At 51.5% G+C, this 25,384-nt stretch overlaps 1 protein-coding gene across 2 annotated transcripts in view; it reads left to right on the top strand.

The window, feature by feature from the left end:
- The window catches only part of LOC146869597 (ethanolamine kinase 2-like), a 166,308-nt gene that overhangs the window by 134,508 nt on the left and 6,416 nt on the right, over window positions 1–25,384 (top strand). For both annotated transcript variants that reach the window (XM_085607999.1, XM_085608080.1), the window contains one exon: window positions 993–1,066. In XM_085607999.1, the coding sequence (XP_085464125.1) occupies window positions 993–1,066 (74 nt within the window). The remainder of the gene's footprint in view (window positions 1–992; window positions 1,067–25,384) is intronic.

The raw sequence follows: 25,384 nt of genomic DNA, 5'->3' as shown, positions 1-25,384 counted from the left end.
GTCTGGTGAGCTTCAACCTAAAAGGGAGCCGGGGTTTTAAGGTGTAAGACATGACATTGGGCCCCTTGGCAGCTCTGACTTATTTTTCCTGAGCTGTCAAGCTTCCTGATTCAATGGAATTCTCAGCCAGCTCATGTTTTTTCTTTGCAGACTAGTTGTTGTGTTAATGTTTAATTTATTTTAAATAGAAGTGATCAGGGACCAGAATGCAAAGAGAAAAACTCAGTCTGAATGAGGTGCTCACGCATGGAACTGAGACCATTGAAAGCTCTGTGGCTATTACTGTTTTTTGGTAACATGGGTTGCCATTGTCCCACTTTTCTGGTACATTAGTTGCAAATGTTAACCACAACAAGAGCTGCTCCTAGTGTAGTGACCACTATGAATTTATGATTGAAATGTGAGTTTAGGCATCTCACAAAATGTGACGGACTGGTCTCACACACCACCAGGTGTCATGCTTCATCATTGACCAGTCCTCACCCTCTAAAAACTCGGTTTGATAGAGGGCGGGCATGCACCTGGCGACAGGGATGCACTTCTAAACTAAGTGGGGGCCCATGAAAAAGTCCGTTTTGGGACCGGAACTCACGCACCAGGCAGTAGTTTTTAAGCTTTCGACTCCCTTTCCACCTATTAACCAATTAGTGGGCACTATATATACCACAGTCCTGGATCCTTCAGGACTGTGGTATATATACCACATTCACATTTTGTGAGATGCCTACACTCACATTTCAATCATAAATTCATAGGGGTCACTACACTAGGAGCAGCTAATGTTGTGGTTAACATTTGTTGTCGGAGGCTGGTAGCTCCTAGAACTCCGTGCCTCTAGTTCCCCTCCCCACGCATCAATGTGGGGTTTTCTTGTGTTTAACATTAGTTGCAAATACATCACTTTAAGAGATATTGTTTTTCAGAGTGTGAAACAGGATGAGCTTGATACTTGTGCATACCTGAGTAACACTGGTGTATCTATTCCCCTGCAGGCAACTCATTTCTTCTGGGGATTCTGGGCACTAATCCAAGCACGGTATTCCACAATTGCTTTCAACTTCTCCCGGTAAGTGTAATGGGTAGGGCAGACACCAATGTCTAGGGGCATCGAGTGAGTGAGCCCATCAGAGTGGGGTCGAGGGAAGCAAGAACCCATAAACTTTCTGATTCTATGCTCAAGGAGCTCACTCAGTCAACTTAATTTCTTTGCATTCTGGTACCTGTTTATCTCATTATAACTCCAGAGCTAAAATCCCCTGAACCCAATGTGAGTGTAGGTTGTACTACACAACACCACAACCTGTAGCGCGTCATGGAGCAGCATTGAGTCAAACACAGTATATTGCTTTTTAGTAGAACAGGAAAATGAAAGTACAGAAAACAATAGTTTGTGATAAAATAGCACTGCTGGCAGTATTACTTTGCTTTTCCTTCAAACTAGTGCTTGTGTATTCAGATGCTTCAACTGAAAGAATCAATGAATCTATCTTTAGTTATACATTGACATCTTATTGTATTGCATCTTTTGGAGTCGGTGATAAGGACACATTGAGGAGCACACCGTATCAGGATTTTACAGTGTTATTGGTTCTGTCAGCTTTCACACGTTTTACTCGCAGTAGACGTAGTAGTATTGCACGAGGGCTTTATCAAGGCTACAAATAAAAGATAGATCAATTATGCTGTATAGTTTTTGAGCAAGTATATCCCTAGAATCAGTAGGGGGGTCAGGCTCATACACTTGTGCCCTCCTGTGAAACCATGTGTGAAAGGTTAAACGTGTCCGAAAGAGTCAAAATGAAATATTGCCTGTGCTCACCACCTTCCATATTGTTTACACAAGAATACCTAACATTCTTGGATTATTTATAACACTATTAAAATCTGGAACAGAATTCCAACCTATGGCTTGTAACTATGGTGTCTGAAATATTATGCCTCCCCCATTTTTCTCGGCCCGCGTTTGACCCATCACCCCAAATATTTTCCAGAAGGAAAACCCATCACCTAACATTCTTGGGTTATTTATAACACTCTTAAAATCTGGAACAGAATTTCAACGTATGGCTTGTAACTCCGGTGTCTGAAATATTAGGGCACACACTGGGGGTGTAAAGGGACATAGCCCAATATTCATTGGTTGGTTACGTAAATGTATTCTATTAGACAATATAAATAATGGAGCATTTCAAAGAACAAGTATTATTGTACACATAAAGCTACACACAATTCATTACAAATAATTGGATATTTTGAACCGAAAGTTAAATCATACACATGATACATTTAAGAGACAAATGTCAAATTTGTGGGTCGATTACTGAATATGATGGGCGTATATGTCACTCTATTGAATAAACGTTGTTTGAAAAAAGAAATAAAAACGGTTGTCTATCTTCATAAAACACCAATAAGGAGGCAAGAAAGCAAAATTAACTTATTTGAAGTAGTTCTTTCCGCGAGACCGGCACATCCCTCTTGCTCATCACCAACACGGCTTCCTTACTACTATCAGTTTGGTACTGTCCAGTCAGTGTTTGATGTCGGGACACTAAAAGTAGCTTCAAAAATAGGGCCTGAACATCAGTGTTGTCAGAGCAGGTCTGGGATGCTGGATCTAAGTACCTCTGCCATACTGGGGGAGAGGAGGCCTCATTAGATAGTATTGAGTCCTGGGCATTGGTCGGCTTATATGTAAAATATCAGTCCACAGGATGATTAGAACATAGCTTTATAAAATCAGTCTGTAGGCTATATCAGAGGGAGGGATATTAAGTAACACAGGGAATATGCAAGCATGTGGGTATTGCACTCTGTATGCTGAACCATGCAGAGTACTTTGAGCATCTAGTGATTCTACGCCGAAAAAAGAATTAAACATTTTACCAACAATAAAGCATTGGGGGAACAAATGGAACAGAGAAACAGGCAAATTGACAGAAAATGGCACCTGGAGCTGTAACATAAGTACTGATTATAATCAGCAATGATTTTCAGTCATAATACGCATGGATTAGTAACTAAGTCTGGGCGGTGAACTCCGCTTCGCTTGCGGAGTTTGCGGAGATTTCCGTACTCTGCATCACATGGAGCTCGCGGAGGTCCAAAAAACTATGGTTTTTTTCCTCGCTCGCGTTCATCAACATCAAGGTGCCAATTCCGATCCGGTAAAAACCGGGTACGAACCGTCGGACGGAGCCTTTTCTCCGTCCGACTCGTACCCGGTGCGAAATCCATCCGAAAATGCAAGTACGATTCATACGGAAACACCATTTCCGTACGATTCGAACAAAACACCGACCGAACAGAAACTAAACACAATTCCGATCCTGAAAGGAGCCGACGTGACGTCGGTACGCATCCAGCCTACGTTTCACGAACCAGGAAGTACGATTCGAACCGACGTCATCCCGCACGGAAAATATTTACCGGCTGCCAAAAACTGCCGGGAAATCAGGACGACACACGCAAGGAGCAGCTGGACGCGACGAACAGACATGGACCCGAACCTACGTGCCATCCCTGCCCTCCTAGCAGTCCACCTGGCGTACAGGAACCGACGCAGACGCCGCAGAAGGTCAGCACAACAACCAGGGGCAAAGGGGGGGGCAGGGGCAGGACACACAACACCAACACATGGTACCAAATCACACATGGCCTGGACATACCTGACCATCAGGGCCTGGTCACTTCCAGGGGGTGGGGGCAAGGCCAGCAACGCAAGCGTCCGCCACAACGGAAGTGGATGGTCACGCGAACCGGTACGTACCCTACCCAGGCCGCAAGAGCGTGGGTACGGAACGTACCACGCGTCCCCCTACGTCACTCCAACAATAGCGGTACGGCCCGTACCCACGTCAGAAAGGCCTTGGTACAGCTCGTACCAGCATTGCTGGGGTCATGTAGGGGTACGCGTGGTACGACCCGTAGCCACGCCCCCAAGGCCTGTGTACGGTGCGGACCCCACGGCCCGCAACAATGGTGGGACGCACCGTACCCACACACCAAAGGCATGGGTACGGCCCGTACCCAGGCACGCAGAGCGTGGGCAGGGGTATGTACGGACCGTACCCCCACCCGTGGAAGTACGGCCCGTACCCCCACCCGTGCATGTACGCCCCGAACCCCCACTCGTGTATGTACGCCCCGAACCCCCACCCGTGTATGTACGCCCCGAACCGCCACCCGTGTATGTACGCACCCAAGCGCCACCCGTGTATGTACGCCCCGAACCCCCACCCCACCCTGGTATGTACGCCCCGAACCCCCACCCGTGTATGTACGCACCCAAGCGCCACCCGTGCATGTACGCCCCGAACCCCCACCCCACCCTGGTATGTACGCCCCGAACCCCCAGCCGTGTATGTACGCACCAAACCCCCACCCGTGTATGTACGCACCAAACCACCACACCAGCCGTGTATGTACGCACCAAACCCCCACCCCAGCCGTGTATGTACGCACCGAACCACCACCCGTGTATGTACGCACCGAACCACCACCCGTGTATGTACGCCCCCGAACCCCCACCCCAGCAGAGTATGTACGCCCCGAACCCCCACCCGTGTATGTACGGACCGAACCCCCACCCCAGCCGTGTATGTACGCACCAAACCACCACCCGTGTATGTACGCCCCCTAACCCCCCCCAGCCGTGTATGTACGCACCGAACCACCAGCCGTGTATGTACGCACCAAACCCCCACCCGTGTATGTACGCACCTAACACCCACCCCAGCAGAGTATGTACGCCCCGAACCCCCACCCGTGTATGTACGGACCGAACCCCCACCCCAGCAGAGTATGTACGCCCCGAACCCCCACCCGTGTATGTACGGACCGAACCCCCACCCCAGCCGTGTATGTACGCACCAAACCACCACCCGTGTATGTACGCCCCCGAACCCCCCCCCAGCCGTGTATGTACGCACCGAACCACCAGCCGTGTATGTACGCACCAAACCCCCACCCCAGCCGTGTATGTACGCACCGAACCACCACCCGTGTATGTACGCACCGAACCACCACCCGTGTATGTACGCACCGAACCACCACCCGTGTATGTACGGACCGAACCCCCACCCCAGCAGAGTATGTACGCCCCGAACCCCCACCCGTGTATGTACGGACCGAACCCCCACCCCAGCCGTGTATGTACGCACCAAACCACCACCCGTGTATGTACGCACCAAACCCCCACCCGTGTATGTACGCACCAAACCACCACCCCAGCCGTGTATGTACGCACCAAACCCCCACCCGTGTATGTACGCACCTAACACCCACCCCAGCAGAGTATGTACGCCCCGAACCCCCACCCGTGTATGTACGGACCGAACCCCCACCCCAGCAGAGTATGTACGCCCCGAACCCCCACCCGTGTATGTACGGACCGAACCCCCACCCCAGCCGTGTATGTACGCACCAAACCACCACCCGTGTATGTACGCCCCCGAACCCCCCCCAGCCGTGTATGTACGCACCGAACCACCAGCCGTGTATGTACGCACCAAACCCCCACCCCAGCCGTGTATGTACGCACCGAACCACCACCCGTGTATGTACGCACCGAACCACCACCCGTGTATGTACGCACCGAACCACCACCCGTGTATGTACGGACCGAACCCCCACCCCAGCAGAGTATGTACGCCCCGAACCCCCACCCGTGTATGTACGGACCGAACCCCCACCCCAGCCGTGTATGTACGCACCAAACCACCACCCGTGTATGTACGCACCAAACGCCCACCCGTGTATGTACGCACCAAACCCCCACCCCAGCCGTGTATGTACGCACCGAACCACCACCCGTGTATGTACGCACCGAACCCCCACCCCAGCAGAGTATGTACGCCCCGAACCCCCACCCGTGTATGTACGGACCGAACCCCCACCCGTGTATGTACGCACCAAACCCCCACCCGTGCATGTACGCACCGAACCTGCTATAAGAATGGGGTGTGCAAAACACCCCCAGCAGTGCCCAGACACAGGAGGGGTGGGTGCAGGGTCCTCCCAGCAGTGCCCAGACACAGGAGGGGTGTGTGCCTATCACTCCCAGCAGTGCCCAGACACAGGAGGGGTGTGTACCTATCACTCCCAGCAGTGCCCAGACATCGGACAATATACCCCATCAACAAGTTCAGTGACCTACAAGGGTGATACCCCAGATGCAGGCGGAGCCATCGCTGAGCCAGCATGGCTATATTGAAAGGCAACCCTCACACATCCAGGAAATGTAGACACAGCACAGCACAGCATTTGGGAGACACCCTGCAGGAAAAATGGCCTGGGCCACAGAGGACGGAACACACCTTGGGACAATGTCACCATACAGTGAGAGCAAACATGACCAAATACCATTTGCAGAGACCTTTGTGATGGCACGCAGATGGCAGGGTACACCCCATGAGCAGCACACTCCAACATTTCACAGACCCCTAACACATTATCACCACCCCAACGCAGGGAGCACCAGCACCAACAGCAAGTCCAGGAAAGCATCAGTGTGCAAAACAAAAAGAAAAGGCTTTATTCAGCAGGAAAATATATCAGAGAAAATGTCCACTATGTACAAGGGCCATGGGCCAGCCCAGCAGCAATGTCCGGGGGGGGGGTACACATCGGGACGTGTGTCCCCTAGCTTGCCTGCACAGTTCACAAGTCCATTTCATCCACAGAAGAGGGGGCATCAGGGGGGAGGGTGGAAACAGGCACCGCAGGGACAGGAGGGGAAAGGGTAGGTGTTGTGGGTGCAGGGAGGGATGAATCTGCCACAGGGGGGGTGCCAGCGCCAAAGGTGGAGGACAGAATGGCGCTGCACACGTCGGCAAGTTCCCCCAGCGACTCCCCCGTACCCAATCCAACCACAGGCCCCAAGGAGGGGGGGGGGGCAAAGGGATGGGTCGCAGCGCCACTGGGGGAGGGTGTGGACAGGGTGGGGGACTCAACTCCCCTGGCCGGGTCCCGCCTCCACCGCTTGCGGGGTGGTGTCATCCTGGGGCTGGGGGGCACACTCGCAGTGGATGATGCTGTCACTGACTGTTGGCCAGGAGAGCTAAGGGGAGTGGATTTGGAGGGAGTGGGTTGTGTGGAATGCGGACTCCCACTGTGGCTGCGTGTTCTACGTTTCCCCCCCGACCCAGTGGGTGTGCCTTCCTCACCCTGTGTGTGCGTGACAGGAGGTGTGCGCTTCGACTTCCCTGGTGGTGTGGTGCCTGTGTCTGTTGGGGTGCGTGCACGCTGACGTCTGGATGTGCGTGGGACAGGCACGGGAGTGGGAATTGTGGATGGGGCAGGGGTAGGGGGTGTTACGCAGCGCTGCAGGAGATCCAGTGCTGCAGTCAGTGTGGAGTCTATGGACCTCAGCAACTGCCGTTGGTCAGACTGCGCAGCCGACATGCCCTCCATGTATGCCTCCATCTGGGTCAGCACCTGGGTGTGGGCATGGAGGACATTTAGCATCGCAGTCTGACCAACCTGCAACTGCCTCAGGATGTCCACAGACTCCGCACTCACCGCAGCAGTGGTGACAGGGGCAGGGGGTGCGGTGCCTGGCAGGAAGGAGACATGTGGGGACCGAGCACGGAGGGAAGGGCCACGAGCATGTGGGAGGCCGGTGATGGAACCTGAGGTGGCGGGGGGATGTGGAGGGCTGCCATCAGCTGGGGGGGCAGACTCCGCCACCTCTGGGAGCTCAGCCTCGGACCCGTCTGCGTCATAGTCTGTGTTGGCAGTCAACAGGTCCTCCGCCTCACTCCCTTCGGCCTCCGTGCCACTCCATGTGCCAGACAGGACAGCACTGCTGGTACTGGTGCTCAATCTCTCCTCCCGGTCCGTGCTAGTGTCTCCTTCCGTGTCCCCCGGCGATGCTGTGGGCAAGGTGAAGAGACAGGAGAAAATCAGACACCTGTACACTTATGTCACATGAGTCAAATATACATAGGTCACATTGCATAGCCTGAAAAGCAACAGGAGTAACACCTACAAAACAATGTACACATGTAGGCCATGGAACACACAGTTTTTCTACCCACCATGCCACTGAGACACAATGGAGATCATGACACAACAGCAAATCACTGCACCTGAAATTTTAGAGAGGAGTCAGCCTCTGGGGACAAATGTGCACAGCACCTGCACCACACTGCGTCGTCAAAAAGGGATGAGCATGAATCATATCCATTTACTCTTGCCGCATGCTGCAAAGGCAATACATGAAACCAGGCCACACATGACAGGGTCACTGCACCTTGAGCGTATGTCCAGTCAAACATCACACACAGGCTAAACCCAGCAAGGAGGATGAAGCTTCTGACATGTAGGCCTTGTACGCACAAACCACCCACACCTGAGACAATCTCATTGAGACGGAGAAAGTATGTACACCTCTTACTCTGGGATGGAAACACATGGCCTCCACTAATTCATGACTGTAAACACACAGCCCCTGGTGGCCATGTCCACACATCATTGACAGGCAAACATCATCAGATTGTCTCAACAACACACACAGGTAATGCCCACTGTGAGTATGCACAAGCAAAATGGGTCCCCCTGTACAGTGGACACATGTAGCAACCTGTAGGTCCTAACAGTTGAGCCCAGGGTACAATGCCACCCTACGCAACCCATGGCAAAGACACAGTGAATGGCCATATTGTTGGATGACGCACATGATACCTAGGAAGAGGTGCCCCAGGGCACAGTAGTGCCCACACTCCTCCATGGTCCAGGATGGACATGACTGCAAATTAAGCAACCGTCCCTGCACTTAGCAGGCATCCCACTCAGGCACATCATGTCAGAGGGCACACAATTGGACATGCATGCTGGAAGGCTGTACATTTTGGAGACACACCCCTATGTCGTGATTCACAATCAGTGCCAAGTGACATGGACACCACAATGACTGAAATTGGCCATGGCACACGCAAGGTCCCCATACCTGTGGCACATCACCCCCACACATGATGCTGATAGCATAGGGCACCTGCATGAACTGCCTGCATAAATAACCTTGTGCAAGAGTGGCGACAGACCAGGGAACACATTGCAAGGAGGGGAAGGGAGGGAGTGAGAACAGCACTGTGCTACTTTGTGGAGAAGTTGACGCACTGCACAATCAAACCCTGGCAGTGTATCCATGCAACTGCACACTTACATTGGCTGGGGACACACAACTGACACACATGTACCTACCCCCTTCCTGCTGCTGCCTCTCCTGTAGGCGCCTGTCCATATCGGGGAAGACCACCGCCAGCACACGCTTCTGGATGTGGGTCAGACGACGGCGGCCACGGTTCTTACGGCTCTCAGGTGAGTCCCCCAGCAGGAGCCGTGCAATCCTCCTCGTCCAGCACCGGATGTCCTGCCAGCGTTTCCTCACCTGAGACAGGCTCCGCCTCCGACCCTCTGTACCCCTCACGGCACTGACGGCTTCCCTCCAGATCTCCCCCTTGGCAATGGCGCCTACCTGTGAGGATGCAAAAGAGAGAATACATTAATCCACATGAGCAAAGACACAGAGACACACATATAGAACAATCCTCATTATGAACAGGCCATGGTATGCATGCAACTAATTGCACCTTTGTCATAGGGACATTATCCACTGTGGAAGGCCAAATGCACTACGTGCCAGTGGAAGCACACGGGTGGCATGAGGGGTACCACACACTCACTGACCAGGGATCACACTGTGCCTCACAGGCTACACCAGGATTATGTACAGCACCTCACAGCAGTCACCTGCCCCAGCACACTGATGCTACCTCAGCAGAGTACACAGACACACACAGGTACAGGACAATCACATGGCATTGCCAACTGCGGGTACACACCTCACTCTGCCCATGTGCCAGTAGACGGGGGTGTCACAGGTGTGGGGCTGGCTCAGCACGGCATGCACACAGCACTGCTCCCTGCTCACATCCGATGGCCAGGCCATATCCATCCCTCATGCTGCTTGTGTGCAACACTCCCCATATGCACTCACCCACATGACAGGGGACTAACACACACACCAATGTGCAGGGGACGAACACGGCCTTTGGACACTCACAGCACAGGTACACTGAACAAACACACATCCATGGGTACTGACACCTGTCACACTGGGGGGAACACAGGATCACATCAGGACTGTGGAAACAACATCCCCAGGAGGAGTATGCAGGCAGAATGTGGCATGCACCTTGCATTCATTGTCACAGTAGGCACTATGCAAGTGAGGAGTGCACACAGGAAACACAGCATGCTCTGCATGGGTGACATGAGGCCTTCCACACCCTGGGACCCACTCCAAACAACAGTGCATGTCTGTCACACATGGACACAATGCCAGAAGTCACTGTCACACAAAAGGGGCACAGTCTAAGCTAGTGGAGTCTGCACTCACCTGAACCCCTGGTCGACCATACAGGCTCTGGAACTGTGGGAGGATCACATCTATCAGGGCAAGGTTCTCCTCCTGGGTGAATGGCTGTGACCTCTCCACAGTCCTGGACATGGTGCCAGAGGAATCACTATCAGCAGCAGTGGTCATGGATGAATGGATGTGCAGGCAAGTGCTCTCTCATGGGACCTGGCTGCCTTATATATGCCTGGCTGGCCTGTTCATGTATAGGAGTACAGATTGATTGGTCAGTCACATTAGCATCCTACGTTTCATCCAATCCCTTCAAACCTACCCCAGTGTGTGGCTTTGCATGGTTTCAGTTTTGATAATGATGTCAAGTCAACATCCACATTGCAACAATGTAGATTCTTTCAAACTGACTTCTGCTGTGCACCTGGTGCTCAAATTCAAAAATTTAACTCAGTCTCCATGGCAACCATCAGGCATTTCGGCCCTTATACTTGTCCCTCATGTGTCCCCTATGTGTTTTCATACATTTACACACAGGTACGGTGCGTTCCACGCCCTAGGGCACCCCACAAGCAGTGATACCGACCGTACATGCGCTTGTACGGTCCGGATCACAATATTGCCGCTGGCGTATGCGTACGCCACAGTAGTACGGACTGTACACGCGCTTGTACGGTCCGGATCACAATATGGGCGCTGGCGTATGCGTACGCCACAGTAGTACGGACTGTACACGCGCTTGTACGGTCCGGATCACAATAAGGGCGCTGGCGTATGCGTACGCCACAGTAGTACGGACCGTACAAGCGCGTGTACAGTCCGTACTACTGTGGCGTACGCATACGCCAGCGCCCATATTGTGATCCGGACCGTACAAGCGCGTGTACAGTCCGTACTACTGTGGCGTACGCATACGCCAGCGCCCATATTGTGATCCGGACCGTACAAGCGCGTGTACAGTCCGTACTACTGTGGCGTACGCATACGCCAGCGCCCATATTGTGATCCGGACCGTACAAGCGCGTGTACAGTCCGTACTACTGTGGCGTACGCATACGCCAGCGCCCATATTGTGATCCGGACCGTACAAGCGCGTGTACAGTCCGTACTACTGTGGCGTACGCATACGCCAGCGGCAATATTGGCCCAGGGACCCTATACACGCGCTCCGAGCGTATGTACGGTGCGTATAACAACTGTCAGTGGTGACAGGCGGCACACAGACAGGAATGGAGCGGACAGGTATTGCCAAGGGTGGACACCAATGCATTGTCTGTGCAATACCACCTGTGTGTGACACAGGTGTGTCAGGATGTGATGTGGCACTTTACCCCTGAGGTGTGGGCAAAGCACATGTACGATGAGCTGTGTACACATGTCGTGTGTGATGGTGCGCATTGTACCACACATCCCCTGCACTCCTTTGACATGTGTGCATGTCGTACACACTAGTGGAGCCATGAGTCACTTGCATGTCCCAGTCACGGACACCCGCACCTGTCCCCTGATGCCAGGTACACGGAATATTACATATGACACGTGTATGGCTGCGTTGCATGCTGCAACCATGTCATGTGTGTGGCATGTCTTTCCATGATTTTGCTGTAGGTGTGTGATTCAATGTGTCAGCAGTTGCTGCTGCCAACATGTGTCTGTGTGTCGATGGGCATGGCACACTGTTCCGCACACCAGCCCACATATGTGATTTGCCATGAGGTGTGTATGTATCCAACTACACGGAGTATCAACACAAGTACATATCCACATGCTCCCTATGTATGTTCTGTCTCGACATGTACTCCTCAAAGGCAATGTGTGTGGCCTGTCCTATTCCTATGACATGTGACCAGTGCATATCGCATCCAACTACCTGTCTGTACCATACGCATACTACTTCTGCACATGTGTGGATGTCTGTGAATCCTGTGATGCGTGTGCATGTTCACTTACACTGGCCCACAGCTAGTCTCATGCCATGTCATCGTGATCTTGCCCCCCTCCGTTAGTGGCTGTCCCTTGGTAGGAGTGTAACCTGACTGGCGTTCGTGTCCAGGAACTGTGGCACAGACCTGACTCACAACGTGGCATATGTGTATTGGCTGTGTAACATGTGCTCAGTGCATTGACGATGTTGTTGTACAGTGCTCACTCTTAGGTGTTCCTTCCATTTCACTGCAGGGCTCCGCCTCTCCCTCGACGTATGCCAGACATTGCTGCCCTGCATGAACGGGACTGTATACGCCGCTACAGATTCAGCCAACGGTTGATTGATGAGTTGACTGGCCGGCTGGAAGCACAACTCCTCCCGCGCCACAGGTATCCAAGTGCACTGACACCCAAGTTGAAGGTGATGGCAGCCCTACATTTCCTTGCCACGGGTACGTTCCAACATACCATTGCTGATGTCGGGGGCATGTCCCAGACGATGTTCAGCCGTGTTCTGCATGATTTCTTAGAGGCCATGTTGGTTCACCTGGATGAGTACATTAAATTCCCAAATCGTGAGCAGTTGACAGATGTCAAGCGTGAGTTCTATGCCCTGGGAGGGATGCCCCATGTCATTGGGTCCATAGATGGGACACATGTTGCGTTGGTACCACCACAGGCACAGGAGGTGGTGTATAGGAATCGCAAACATTATCACTCCATTAATGCCCTTGTGGTGTGTCTGTCCAACATGGTGATTTCACATGTCTGTGTTCGCTTTCCAGGATCAGCACACGATGCCTTCATCATGAGGCGTAGCAGGGTGCCAGAAATGATGCTGCAGCTGCGGAACGAGCGAGCATGTATTGTTGGTGGGTAGACTCTGGCAGTTCAGTGTTTGGCGTCATCTTCCAATCTCACTGCCTGTGCTGACACACTTCTGTCCATGATGTTTCCTTGTAGGGGACGCTGGCTATCCCAACATGCCATGGCTGATGACGCCTGTCCGCAACCCCAGCACGGCTGCCGAGCACCTCTACAACAACGCACATGGGCGGACCAGGAGAGTCATTGAGAGGACGTTTGGACTTCTGAAGAGCCGATTCCGGTGCCTCCACAAGACCGGCGGAGCACTCCCATATGCCCCGGTGAAGGTGTGCAAGATCATCATCGTCTGCTGCATGCTGCACAACATGGCAGTGGAGGAAGCTGTTCCACTCATACTGGATCAAGATGACCAGGACCATCCACCCGTGGAGGATGAAGGGCTTGGTGACGGGGCAAGTGATGTGGAGGAGGAGGAGGCTGTGGAGGACATGCGGAGTCGGCTCATACGCAACTTCTTTGCTTAGTGGTGAGTTCCAGTGTCTGAGTGTGCACGCATTGGGCCGTGTGTGGCATGTGTTGCAATGTGTGTGTCCATCTGCATGTCTGCCAAGTGAGTCAGTGGTGTGTATTGAAGTGTCACTCAAGTGATGGCGCAATGGAAGGATGTTGTCTGAGGGTCATCATTGTCACCTGTCATGTTAACAACATGATACGTGTTAAGTACATGCTTGCGGATGTGCTCCTTTGTGCTGAATCCTTGTGTGTCTCTCTTCCACAGGTCCATGTGCATGCTGTCTGCTGGTGGCATTGTTGTGCTCCTGCTACTCCTCATGAACACAGCGACATGTGCTGATTCAGCGTCACATGCACGGGCAAGTGTTGAAATCTCCTCAGGGTAAGGGATGCCTCACGTCGTTTTGGGTGTGTGAATTGTTTGTAGTCTGTGTGCACTTCTCCGGTTCATGTGTGTTCCATTTGCATACATGGTGATCCTACATGGGGAACATGACATGGGGCAGGCTTCACCTGGAGCCATGCTCAGACTTGGTGACTGTCATGTGGCAGGGGATTGGGGATTGTGATGAGGCCATCATTGTGTGTAACACTGGCCTCGGAAACATACAGGTTGCACCGGGTTGACATGGTGTGTGATTGCCCCATCAGGGCCTCAATGGTGTATAGCGGCCTCTCCGTGGCAGCAGGGGGTGTTTAGCTGTTATCCGTCACTTGTGTGCCAGGTCAATGGGATGCCAGCATCTGTGTTGCAATGGGGGGTGCCAGTGTTGCTCCCACATGTACATCCACATGACCTGTGTATGTGTTGACAGAGTATCATTGTCATTCCAACACACATGACTAATAAATTTGTCCCTCTGTCTCCAAGGTGCCTCTTCCCTGTCAATGGTGCCCTGTTGCCACTGTGCGTGCCGCAGGTCTGGCATAGTTTTCATAGGTGGTGCATATGTGTCTATGTGTAGAGTGACAAGATGCTAGGGGTTTGTCAGGGAGTGGGAACTGTATTATGCACAAGATGCACAGTTCCATCCACCTCAAGGCAAGAGAGACCATCCCCCAGGGAAACTACAACATCTGTGTAGAATCCTACCCTGCAGTCTACGGACATGTGCCTCACGACTCCCATGGTACTTGTCCATATCCGGAGTGCATCTGCACAGCTCTGCTACTGCGTCGGGCAACCAGGCCACATCAACGTCCTAACGGGATGGGGGGAATGTTTCACAGCCAGCTGCAGGATGACCTTCTAGATCCACGCCCACACTCATGATGCAGCCCACAACCCCAACACAACCATGTGGCACAGTGATCCTAAACTGCATTCTGGCATCTCCATGCATCCAACCTTGGCCTAGCCACCATTCTCAACATCCGCCTGACGCAAGCATGCTGCACATTGTAGGGACACATGTCTAGACATACCTGGGAGCGGCAAGCCAGGTCACTCCACATGATCCCTGACCTCTGCGCATGACTGTTGCTCCCCTGAATGTGTCTGTAGCCACAGTTGTGCGGGAACCACTCAGCTGGTTGGGCCCAGCACAGGTGAGTTTGGTACTCCATGTCTGTATCAGATGAGACATTGGGACCCATGTGTGTCCTGGGCAAGACTGCGACCCCACGGTTTGGATGGTTGGAGTTAATTCTGAGATCAGGCATGCTTTGACTGTACGACACACACATGTATTGTAATAATGTAGAATCACGGCATCATCTTGTAAGTGTGATTAATTTATTTGTGGTGGGGTACGGGTTTGTGGGGATGACAAGAGGTGCACAGCGGGAGTGTAGAATCCAAAGTTCACTGGGGGAGTTGGTATCCTTGTCGTAGCAAAATGTCAGAGTCCATGCCACAGTCTTCGTCAACATAGGTCAGACAGTGACCAGCAAGTCCATGTGGCAGAGAATGTCATGTGCTGCTATTGGGCCAGAGGGCCAGGTGCCAGGCCAGGTGACCTGGGAGATGGTGATGTTCTGCTGACTCTCACAGTCTTTTTCGTGGACGACCCACCTTCCTGCGGGGACCCTCGGAAGCAGTCCGTGACGATGTCTGTGACGCTCCGTCGGATGAATCCTCCTCCTCCTGATCCCTCCCTGTGTCTGGTAATGGCCTTCGCCTGGTGCCACAGGGAGGGTTGCCCATGTTGTCGGCAATCCGACGGAGTACACCGGTCATTTGGGTTTGCACCGCCACGAGCTCAGCCTGTCTATCCTCCATCCTTCCTTGGTGTTGCAGTTGACAGGCATGTTGCTGGGACTGCAGGGTCTTCATCTCCTGGAGGGTCCCCTTGATGTCATTGAGGGTGGACGCAATCTGGTCCATGCCCCTGGTGTCACGCCGGTATGTATCCAGGATGTTGCTGACCTGGGACACTACCGGGTCCTGAGCTGCCTGGTCAGGTTCGCGCCTCCGCCGTCCTCCACTCCCGCCACCCCTGCCCACGTGCACCTGGCCTGCCGTTGTGGGTGCATCGGGTCTCCGGGACCCCTGAGGGATGGCATCTGCGTTGCCGCCTGCCTCCTCCTGGGTGCCCGGAGGACCGTGTCCCTCCTGGGCAGACTGGCTGGGTGGTCGTGTGCGGGCAGGGCTCCTGGACGTCTCCTGGGATGTGGCAGGAATGGGGGTGGTGGTTGGCACAGTTGTACCTGACGCAGGTGCTGCAGGTGGTTGGACACCAGAGGGGCCAGGTTGGTCTGGGTCATCCACGGAGTGGTGAGAGTCATCGCTGGCGGTGGGGTCATCATCCCGCGGAGCCTGGTCCTGTGTGACTTCCCCCCAGTGTTGGGGGGTGTTCGTCGACGTTGACCTGTGTGTGAGAGAGACAATGTTAACAGTGTCACATGTGGCATCCATGTTGCATGCATTTCTGATTTGGCACTCTTCCTCTGGGTAGTTGGATCTGTCCTGCATTCCTCTCACAGTGCACTTGTGCATGGCTATGTCCCTTGGCCACAGCTGTCAGGGCTTTACGCATGTGTGAGACACAATCTTAGTTGATGCATCTATTTGGGTACACAGTCAGCAGTGTGGTGTGCGGGCGTAGCGAGCCATGCAGAGGCGCCTTACGTGTTGCACTGTACGTGGCCAAATGGTGTTTTGGCAAGGCAATTTGATGTTGCAGGTAGGGGACTGAAGCATTTGTGACAGGGTTCTTACCGACACGGTGGGTGGGTATACTGGGTGTGTGGTTAGGTCTGTGCCTGCAGCACGGATGGACTCGTGCACAGATTGACACATGGACCGGTCTTCATCTACGGAAGGGGGGGTTGAGGCACTGCCAGACCTGGTCTGCATGCACACAGTCCACCGGCTGACGAGTGGACATGGCCACACCACCCAAGGGTGATTTAGTCTCCCTGTGTCTCCCTTCCTCCCTCCCTCTGTCACCCTCCTCCCTCCCTCTGTCGGTCTCCCTCTGTCACCCTACTCCCTCCCTCTGTCTGTCTCCCTGTGTCCCCCCTCTGTCTCCTTCCCTCTCATTCCCCCTCTCCCTCCCTCTCTTTGTCACTCTCTGTCACCTCAGGCCAGCTTCCTGGGCACACACAGTTAGCCGGTCTTTGAATGGCCATTGGCTTGTTCATGTGAGTTAGTCCCTGTTCTCCGGGCACCCATTGGGCAGTGTGTCTGAGTGTAGGCTGCTGCTGTGGCGGTGTGTGCTGAGACTCTATCAGAGCGATGCATCTTCATTGTCTGCTGTTATGTGCAAATTGTGCCTTCAGACCCATGGCATCCTGCATGGCAGCCATCATTTGCAGGCAAGACAGTACTGTGTGGGTACACACAGTTTGTATGGCTGTGCCCTGGGCCATATGGGCTGAGGGCATTGTTGTGTGCTTGTGAGTTGCTCAATGTTAGTTTTGCTGCCCCCACTCCCAGCATCGACCACATCCTGTGTTGTGTTGGTGTTTTGTGTGGCCTGTGACTTGGCATGGCCCTGATTGATGCATGGGGCATGGAGGTGCCAGTGGCATGTGTGTGTTTGTGGAGTGTTGTTGTGTCCGGTGGTGGCTTGGGGGGGGTGGCATGCATGATTGATTGTGTATGGCATCCCCCCCATGTGAGGTGAGTTGTTTGTGTACTCACCAGGGTCTGGGAGTCCTGGCAGTCCGTGTAGTCCCTCCACCGCCAGCGTGGACATCACCTTCTCCTCCCAGGGATGGTATTGTACCGGTCTGGGGGGCGGCCCTCCTCCAGTGATGTTCCCCTGGTTGTGATTGTCAGTCATCTTCCTCTTGACCGTCCTCCGCAGATCGTACCACCTGGATTGGCACTCGTGCCTGGTCCTTCTGGTTGTCCCAACAGCATTCACAGAATCGACGATCCTCTGCCACATGGCGGTTTTTTCGGATATGCTGGTCTGTCTGACCAATGTCCCAAAGAGCTGTGGCTCGACTCTGAGGATTTCGTCGACAAGGATCTCCAGCTCCTCCTTAGTGAACTTTGGATTCTTGGTGGTGGACATGGCGTGGGGTGTGGTTGTGGGGGTGTGGGTGTGGATGGCTGTGGGTGTGTGGGTGTGGTAGTGGAGGTGTGTGTGTGAATGTGATGAGGGGGTGTTTGTGTAGGTGGTTGTGTGAAGGTATGCAAGTGTGAGGTTCAAGTATGGTGGTGTGGGTCGTCTGTGGGCTCTGGCAGCAGTGGGTCTGTTGCAAAGGCTCATGGTTTGTGTGTGTGGTCCATTTTTATTGGTCCATTTGTGGGTGTGGCTGTGTTTGAAATTTGTGTGGGTGTGTTATGAGGAGTGATTGAGTTTTGGGCCTCTGTTTGGCAGTTTGGCAGTTGCAGGTGAGTGTATGTGATGTTTGTGGGGTTGTTGGGCCTGTTTGGTGGTGTGGGGAAACTCTACTTGACTCTCCTTGTGTAAATATGGTTTGTCCGGGTTCAGTACGTGTTTTTTTGGCGTCAGTACGGTCCGTACATGCACTGGTGGGGGTGCGGTCCGTACATTCCCTGGTGGGGTGGTGGTTAGGTGCGTACATACACGGCTGGGGTGGGGGTTTGGTGCGTACATACACGGCTGGTGGTTCGGTGCGTACATACACGGCTGGGGGGGGTTCGGGGGCGTACATACACGGCTGGTGGTTCGGTGCGTACATACACGGCTGGGGGGGGGTTCGGGGGCGTACATACACGGGTGGGTGTTTGGTGCGTACATACACGGCTGGTGGTTCGGTGCGTACATACACGGCTGGGGGGGGGTTCGGGGGCGTACATACACGGGTGGGTGTTTGGTGCGTACATACACGGCTGGTGGTTCGGTGCGTACATACACGGCTGGGGTGGGGGTTTGGTGCGTACATACACGGCTGGTGGTTCGGTGCGTACATACACGGCTGGGGGGGGTTCGGGGGCGTACATACACGGCTGGTGGTTCGGTGCGTACATACACGGCTGGGGGGGGGTTCGGGGGCGTACATACACGGGTGGGTGTTTGGTGCGTACATACACGGCTGGTGGTTCGGTGCGTACATACACGGCTGGGTGGGGGTTCGGGGGCGTACATACACGGCTGGTGGTTCGGTGCGTACATACACGGCTGGGGGGGGGGTTCGGGGGCGTACATACATGGGTGGGTGTTTGGTGCGTACATACACGGCTGGTGGTTCGGTGCGTACATACACGGCTGGGGTGGGGGTTTGGTGCGTACATACACGGCTGGTGGTTCGGTGCGTACATACACGGCTGGGGGGGGTTCGGGGGCGTACATACACGGCTGGTGGTTCGGTGCGTACATACACGGCTGGGGGGGGTTCGGGGGCGTACATACACGGGTGGGTGTTTGGTGCGTACATACACGGCTGGTGGTTCGGTGCGTACATACACGGCTGGGGGGGGGATTCGGGGGCGTACATACACGGGTGGGTGTTTGGTGCGTACATACACGGCTGGTGGTTCGGTGCGTACATACACGGCTGGGGTGGGGGTTTGGTGCGTACATACACGGCTGGTGGTTCGGTGCGTACATACACGGCTGGGGGGGGGTTCGGGGGCGTACATACACGGCTGGTGGTTCGGTGCGTACATACACGGCTGGGGGGGGGTTCGGGGGCGTACATACACGGGTGGGTGTTTGGTGCGTACATACACGGCTGGTGGTTCGGTGCGTACATACACGGCTGGGGGGGGGTTCGGGGGCGTACATACACGGCTGGTGGTTCGGTGCGTACATACACGGCTGGGGGGGGGGTTCGGGGGCGTACATACATGGGTGGGTGTTTGGTGCGTACATACACGGCTGGTGGTTCGGTGCGTACATACACGGCTGGGGTGGGGGTTTGGTGCGTACATACACGGCTGGTGGTTCGGTGCGTACATACACGGCTGGGGGGGGTTCGGGGGCGTACATACACGGCTGGTGGTTCGGTGCGTACATACACGGCTGGGGGGGGTTCGGGGGCGTACATACACGGGTGGGTGTTTGGTGCGTACATACACGGCTGGTGGTTCGGTGCGTACATACACGGCTGGGGTGGGGGTTTGGTGCGTACATACACGGCTGGTGGTTCGGTGCGTACATACACGGCTGGGGGGGGTTCGGGGGCGTACATACACGGCTGGTGGTTCGGTGCGTACATACAGGGCTGGGGGGGGGGTTTGGTGCGTACATACACGGCTGGTGGTTCGGTGCGTACATACACGGCTGGGGGGGGTTCGGGGGCGTACATACACGGCTGGTGGTTCGGTGCGTACATACACGGCTGGGGGGGGTTCGGGGGCGTACATACACGGGTGGGTGTTTGGTGCGTACATACACGGGTGGGGGTTCGGGGCGTACATACGCGGGCGGGGGGTGGTGGGGTGTTCGGCGCGTATGCGGGCACATGTCTCCATGGTTGCTATGGGAGTTCGGTTCGGACGGTGTTTTTTGCGTACGGTTGTGAAATGGGGAGGACGGGAGGGATCGTACTTGCGCAGTCGGACTTTATTTTTCCGCACGGTGGGTTTCTCGCCCGGGGACGTGTCGGTGACTTTTCCCGACCCGAGGACGTGTGGGGAAATCTTCCCAATGCGATTCGTATGGACTTTTTTCCGTTCGAATCGTACTTGGCAGTTTGTACGCTACTTTGACGATTCGGACGGAAAAAAATCCGGATACGAGTCGGACGGGGAATTTTTTTACCGGATCGGAATTGGCACCCAAGTTGGAATGCGAGGAAAATCCACATTCTGGCGAGAATTTTCCTCATTCGTGATCGTCAACATCAAGTTGGCGAGCGCGAGTGTGGAAAATCAACCTCCTGGTGAGATTTCTCAATGTAAGTGGTCGCGAATGTCCGCGACCGCTCACATTGAGGAACCGTCCGTTTGCCTTGAGAATGCTGCCGCTCGTGTAAAAATCTACTCGAACAGCAGAAAGGAAGCAGCACCCTCTTGCGCTATGCGCTGGTGCCGTTCGCGATTATTGCACAGTACGGACAAGCACCTGGAACTGAAAATCACTGTGAACGGCATTTAACTAATGCACTCCTCTGCTCGCAGAGCTCCACGAAGCGTGGCAGAGTTCTTTTGCACATTGATGAGTTCCGCGAGCTACGACCAGGCTTATTAGTAACCACTAAGGTAGAAAGTCGCATTTAAGTTAACAACATCATTCATCTTCAGTGGTTCCTGAGTATTGAGACTGGAAATAGATTTTGTTGGTGACCTCCAAGTATCCGTGGGTGTGCTGGGCGTGCAAGTCACTGGGTATGAGGGAGTGGAACTCAATAGTCGATGTGAATATCTCTTAGTGTTTCTGATCAAGACTCTTGAGGCATGGATAATGCTCTTGGTCGATATTTTTTCTTTACATTGTTGTTTGCGAAATAAAAAGCATTCCAATAAAAAAGATAATATTTTTTTAATCTTAGTTTAAGTGCTTTGATAGTATTTCTGATGTGGATCTGACCGCAAAACGCATGCTAATCAATAGGTTAAGCACAGGAGAATTCTTGCAATTAAGCCAGCGAGCAATTTCTTGATGGAAAGTGTAGGTGAATCCCTCCACTTAAACAATTTCTTCATGTTGTTTCACAGTTTGCATCTAGAGCAATCATGACACGTCAAAGCCTTTCTGTTTAGCAAAGGCGTTGATTATGGTGCTAACTTGCTTGTGCTCTGAACTCAGATGGACCCAACTTCTTCTTCTTAAGATACTGTTGTTTTCTGAGTTATCGCTAGTCAATCTTGTAAACTACTGAATTACCCATGTTCGTTTCCTAACATGTGACTGTACTTTGGAGAGACTTGCAGATATGATGTCCCTCACTGTCAATCAATCAATCCAACTTTAGTCTATAAGTTAATAAAAACCATAAACATGTACAAAAGCCGCAACACAGTCACCAATACAATACATATAAAATCACTGAATCTCTACTTCAGGCTATCTAAGCGCCCGTGTGTCCATCACAGGCGCACAGAGACAAGTCTATAAATCGTGCATCCATGGGTCTTATTATTCAAGCAAAGGGATACGAATATGACTCGTTTAAAACTTGTGCTCTTCCTGTATCATGTAAGCGGGCACAGGAAATTCACTACGAATGCATTATAGAACACAAAAATAAATATGATTCTGAGCTAAAAGTGATCGTACGGCTTCTGAAACGTGCAAATATCCAGGGGTTACTGTGCAAAGGGGCAAAGACAGTGTAAACATTTTGAGAAACATTTTGAGACAAGACATCAACTTGCGTCACCTGCTAGGGTTAATTGCACAAAAACATTGCTTGTAATGCTTAATGCAAACATTGACACTACTGTGCAAAAGAGGCATTATCAAGGGGCTTGAAAGTACCTTAACACCACTGTGCAAAGAGGAATAGGCAGTCCCAACCTATTAGTAATATACTCCTACTTAGCTAATGATTTTATACATGCAATGCTTTAGCAAAGTGCCTAGTGGAATGAGCTTAGAGTCATTGTACAGCATACTTTGTGCAGTTGTGCTAAAAGGCAATATCAACCTGCTTGATGAAGTATTAAAAGGAATATGCAAAAAGGCAAACTTGTTAATGCACACCTATCAGCTTAACAGGCCTAGGTGCATAGTGCAACCGTTAAAGCAGCTATGCAAGGGTAACATTTACAGTGCAATTAGTGAGTTAGAAGTATTATATATGTCCCTTTCTAACCCCTGGACAGAATTCAAGTTAAAAGTTTAATCTGTTTGTTAAGAGTTGCTAAAAACTGCACCAGGCGAATGTTCAGCATAACTCTGTGGCTTTAAAGCCTCTATGGCCGCCGTCCTGCAGGTTCTAACATCTAAGGCTAAAAACTCCTTACGCAGCAATGACCTCCGGTATACTAGCATGTTAGGGGACACACACAGAGTACACATATACATGTTTCTTTTGCCTGGCGACACAAACAGCATAATGCATCTTCCGGTTGGGCCTCCTTCTGCCACTTAGGGATGCAGTCAAGTGTGGGAAGGCGTCCAAATCGCATCTTTACCAGTTCCCTCTTGATAGTCAATGAGAGAGCTGCCTCGAAGTAGGGCTTTTCCTTGCTTGAGCGATATGAGTTTATTACTAACTATCGAACACACACAAATAATCCGAGGTCTTAAAGAGAAAAAATATATCCCTAAAAAGCAGGTGTCTACTGCAAGAGTGTTTAGATAGAAATAGAAAACAAAAGAAGTATATTAGAAAGAGAAATGAACCTTCATTGTCTCAGGATACCCATCAATCATCAATGTGATCATTATCATCATTTGGGTTATCCAAACAACCTCCAGTTGTCCTCTTGATCATAGAGGAATACCAGGTTTATTGTAACCTCTTTCTGGATCGTTCACGGAGAGAACAAGGAGTACAGAAGGAAGATAACAGTGAAAGATGTTCTCTACTCTTTTATAGAGTCACCATCTAGAGTGAGTATCTAGAGTGAATAAGTGCAGTGCAAACAAAATATGTGATTAAAAAAGAATTCGCAATAGAGACGCACTTCTTAACACATGTGTAAAGTCAAATGCGATCCTTTCTTAAAAACAATCATACAGCAGTTGTCAGAGAGCAACTGCTACCATTGGTCGACATGTTTCAGCCGGCTGGACAGATTGTCCTCGGCTTTCTTCAGGACCTTAATTATTGAAAGAACTGTATTCAGCTACTGCAATCGCACCAATATTGGTTGCAAAGTGATATTGAATTATTTATGGATCTAAAAAGGAAATTCTTTCTTTGTTGAATTCCACTGTGAATTTAATAAATTCATTTCTGGTGTTTAGCCATTCCTGGAATGCTATAATAGATGAAGTATCACCTCTCCAAATTACCAATATATCGTCGATATATCGCTTCCATAAGCGAATCGACTCAAAATGGGGATTGTTAGTGTTCAGAACATGATTTTGTTCAAAGGAGTGGACGTATAGATTGGCCAGAGATGGTGCAAAAATACTGCCCATACTGGTACCGGACACTTGTAAGAAGATGTTATCTTCAAATCAAAAGAAATTTTCTTTCATTGCCACTTGGGCACATGCCATTAGGAAGTGAACTGGTGTTATAGAATCCAAAGTAGTATTCGAAAGAATCTGAGATACAGTGTCCAGAGTTTCATCTTGTGGAATTGATGTATATAGAGATTCAACATCGAAAGATACTAGACAATCCAGCCCGGGATCAAAGTCGATCTCTGGTAACAACCGAAGCACGTCTTTAGTATCTTGGAGGAAAGTAGGCATTTTTTTGACAAGTGGTCTTAAGAAATGATCAACGAATGTAGATAAAGGTTCCAAAAGTGATCCTATACCCGATATTATAGGTCTGCCAGGAGGTGGACGTTGTGTTTTGTGTATCTTTGGCAGACAGTAAAAATAATAACAAAAGATATGTGAGTTGTATGTGACTGCGAAGATTGCATCTACTTTCCACTTTTTCGTATTCATTCAAACTAACACCGATTGTCTGCTTCTAGACCTGCTGAAGATACCTTATGTAGATAGAGAATTTTCAAGTTTCATTTCTTCTAAAATTGCCATACTCTTTCATTTAGCAATTACATATGAGAGAATAAGAGTAACCTCCATTTAATTTAGATATATGGAATATATTTATAATATTGATTTTGGTTTGTTATTTTGCTAGAGCGGGGCCTCATAGACAGGAGCTGATGCCCGGTGAGGTGAGGTCAAACCCCTGTATTTTACAGGTGAGCATTTTATCTTTGGTGATAATACGGATGATTAACAATTATATATAACTACATATTAGTTATATATTTTATTTACAATTTTTATTTTTTCAAACTGTACTGACAGGTGTTTTTCAGATGAACTTCACGTTAATGCAGAGGAGTTCTGTATAAATCCTAACTGTATGCTAAATAATTCAATATCACTTTGCAACCAATATTGGTGTGATTGCAGTAGCTGAATACAGTTCTTTCAATAATTAAGGTCCTGAAGAAAGCCGAGGACAATCTGTCCAGCCGGCTGAAACATGTCGACCAATGGTAGCAGTTGCTCTCTGACAACTGCTGTATGATTGTTTTTAAGTAAGGATCGCATTTGACTTTACACATGTGTTAAGAAGTGCGTCTCTATTGCGAATTCTTTTTTAATCACATATTTTGTTTGCACTGCCCTTATTCACTCTAGATACTCACTCTAGATGGTGACTCTATAAAAGAGTAGTTAACGTCTTTCACTGTTATCTTCCTTCTGTCCTCCTTGTTCTCTCCGTGAACGATCCAGAAAGAGGTTACAATAAACCTGGTATTCCTCTATGATCAAGAGGACAACTGGAGGT

Source organism: Triturus cristatus, chromosome 1_1 (assembly GCF_964204655.1).
Source record: "Triturus cristatus chromosome 1_1, aTriCri1.1, whole genome shotgun sequence".
NCBI lineage: Eukaryota > Metazoa > Chordata > Amphibia > Caudata > Salamandridae > Triturus > Triturus cristatus.
This window is presented reverse-complemented; position numbering and strand designations above follow the sequence as displayed.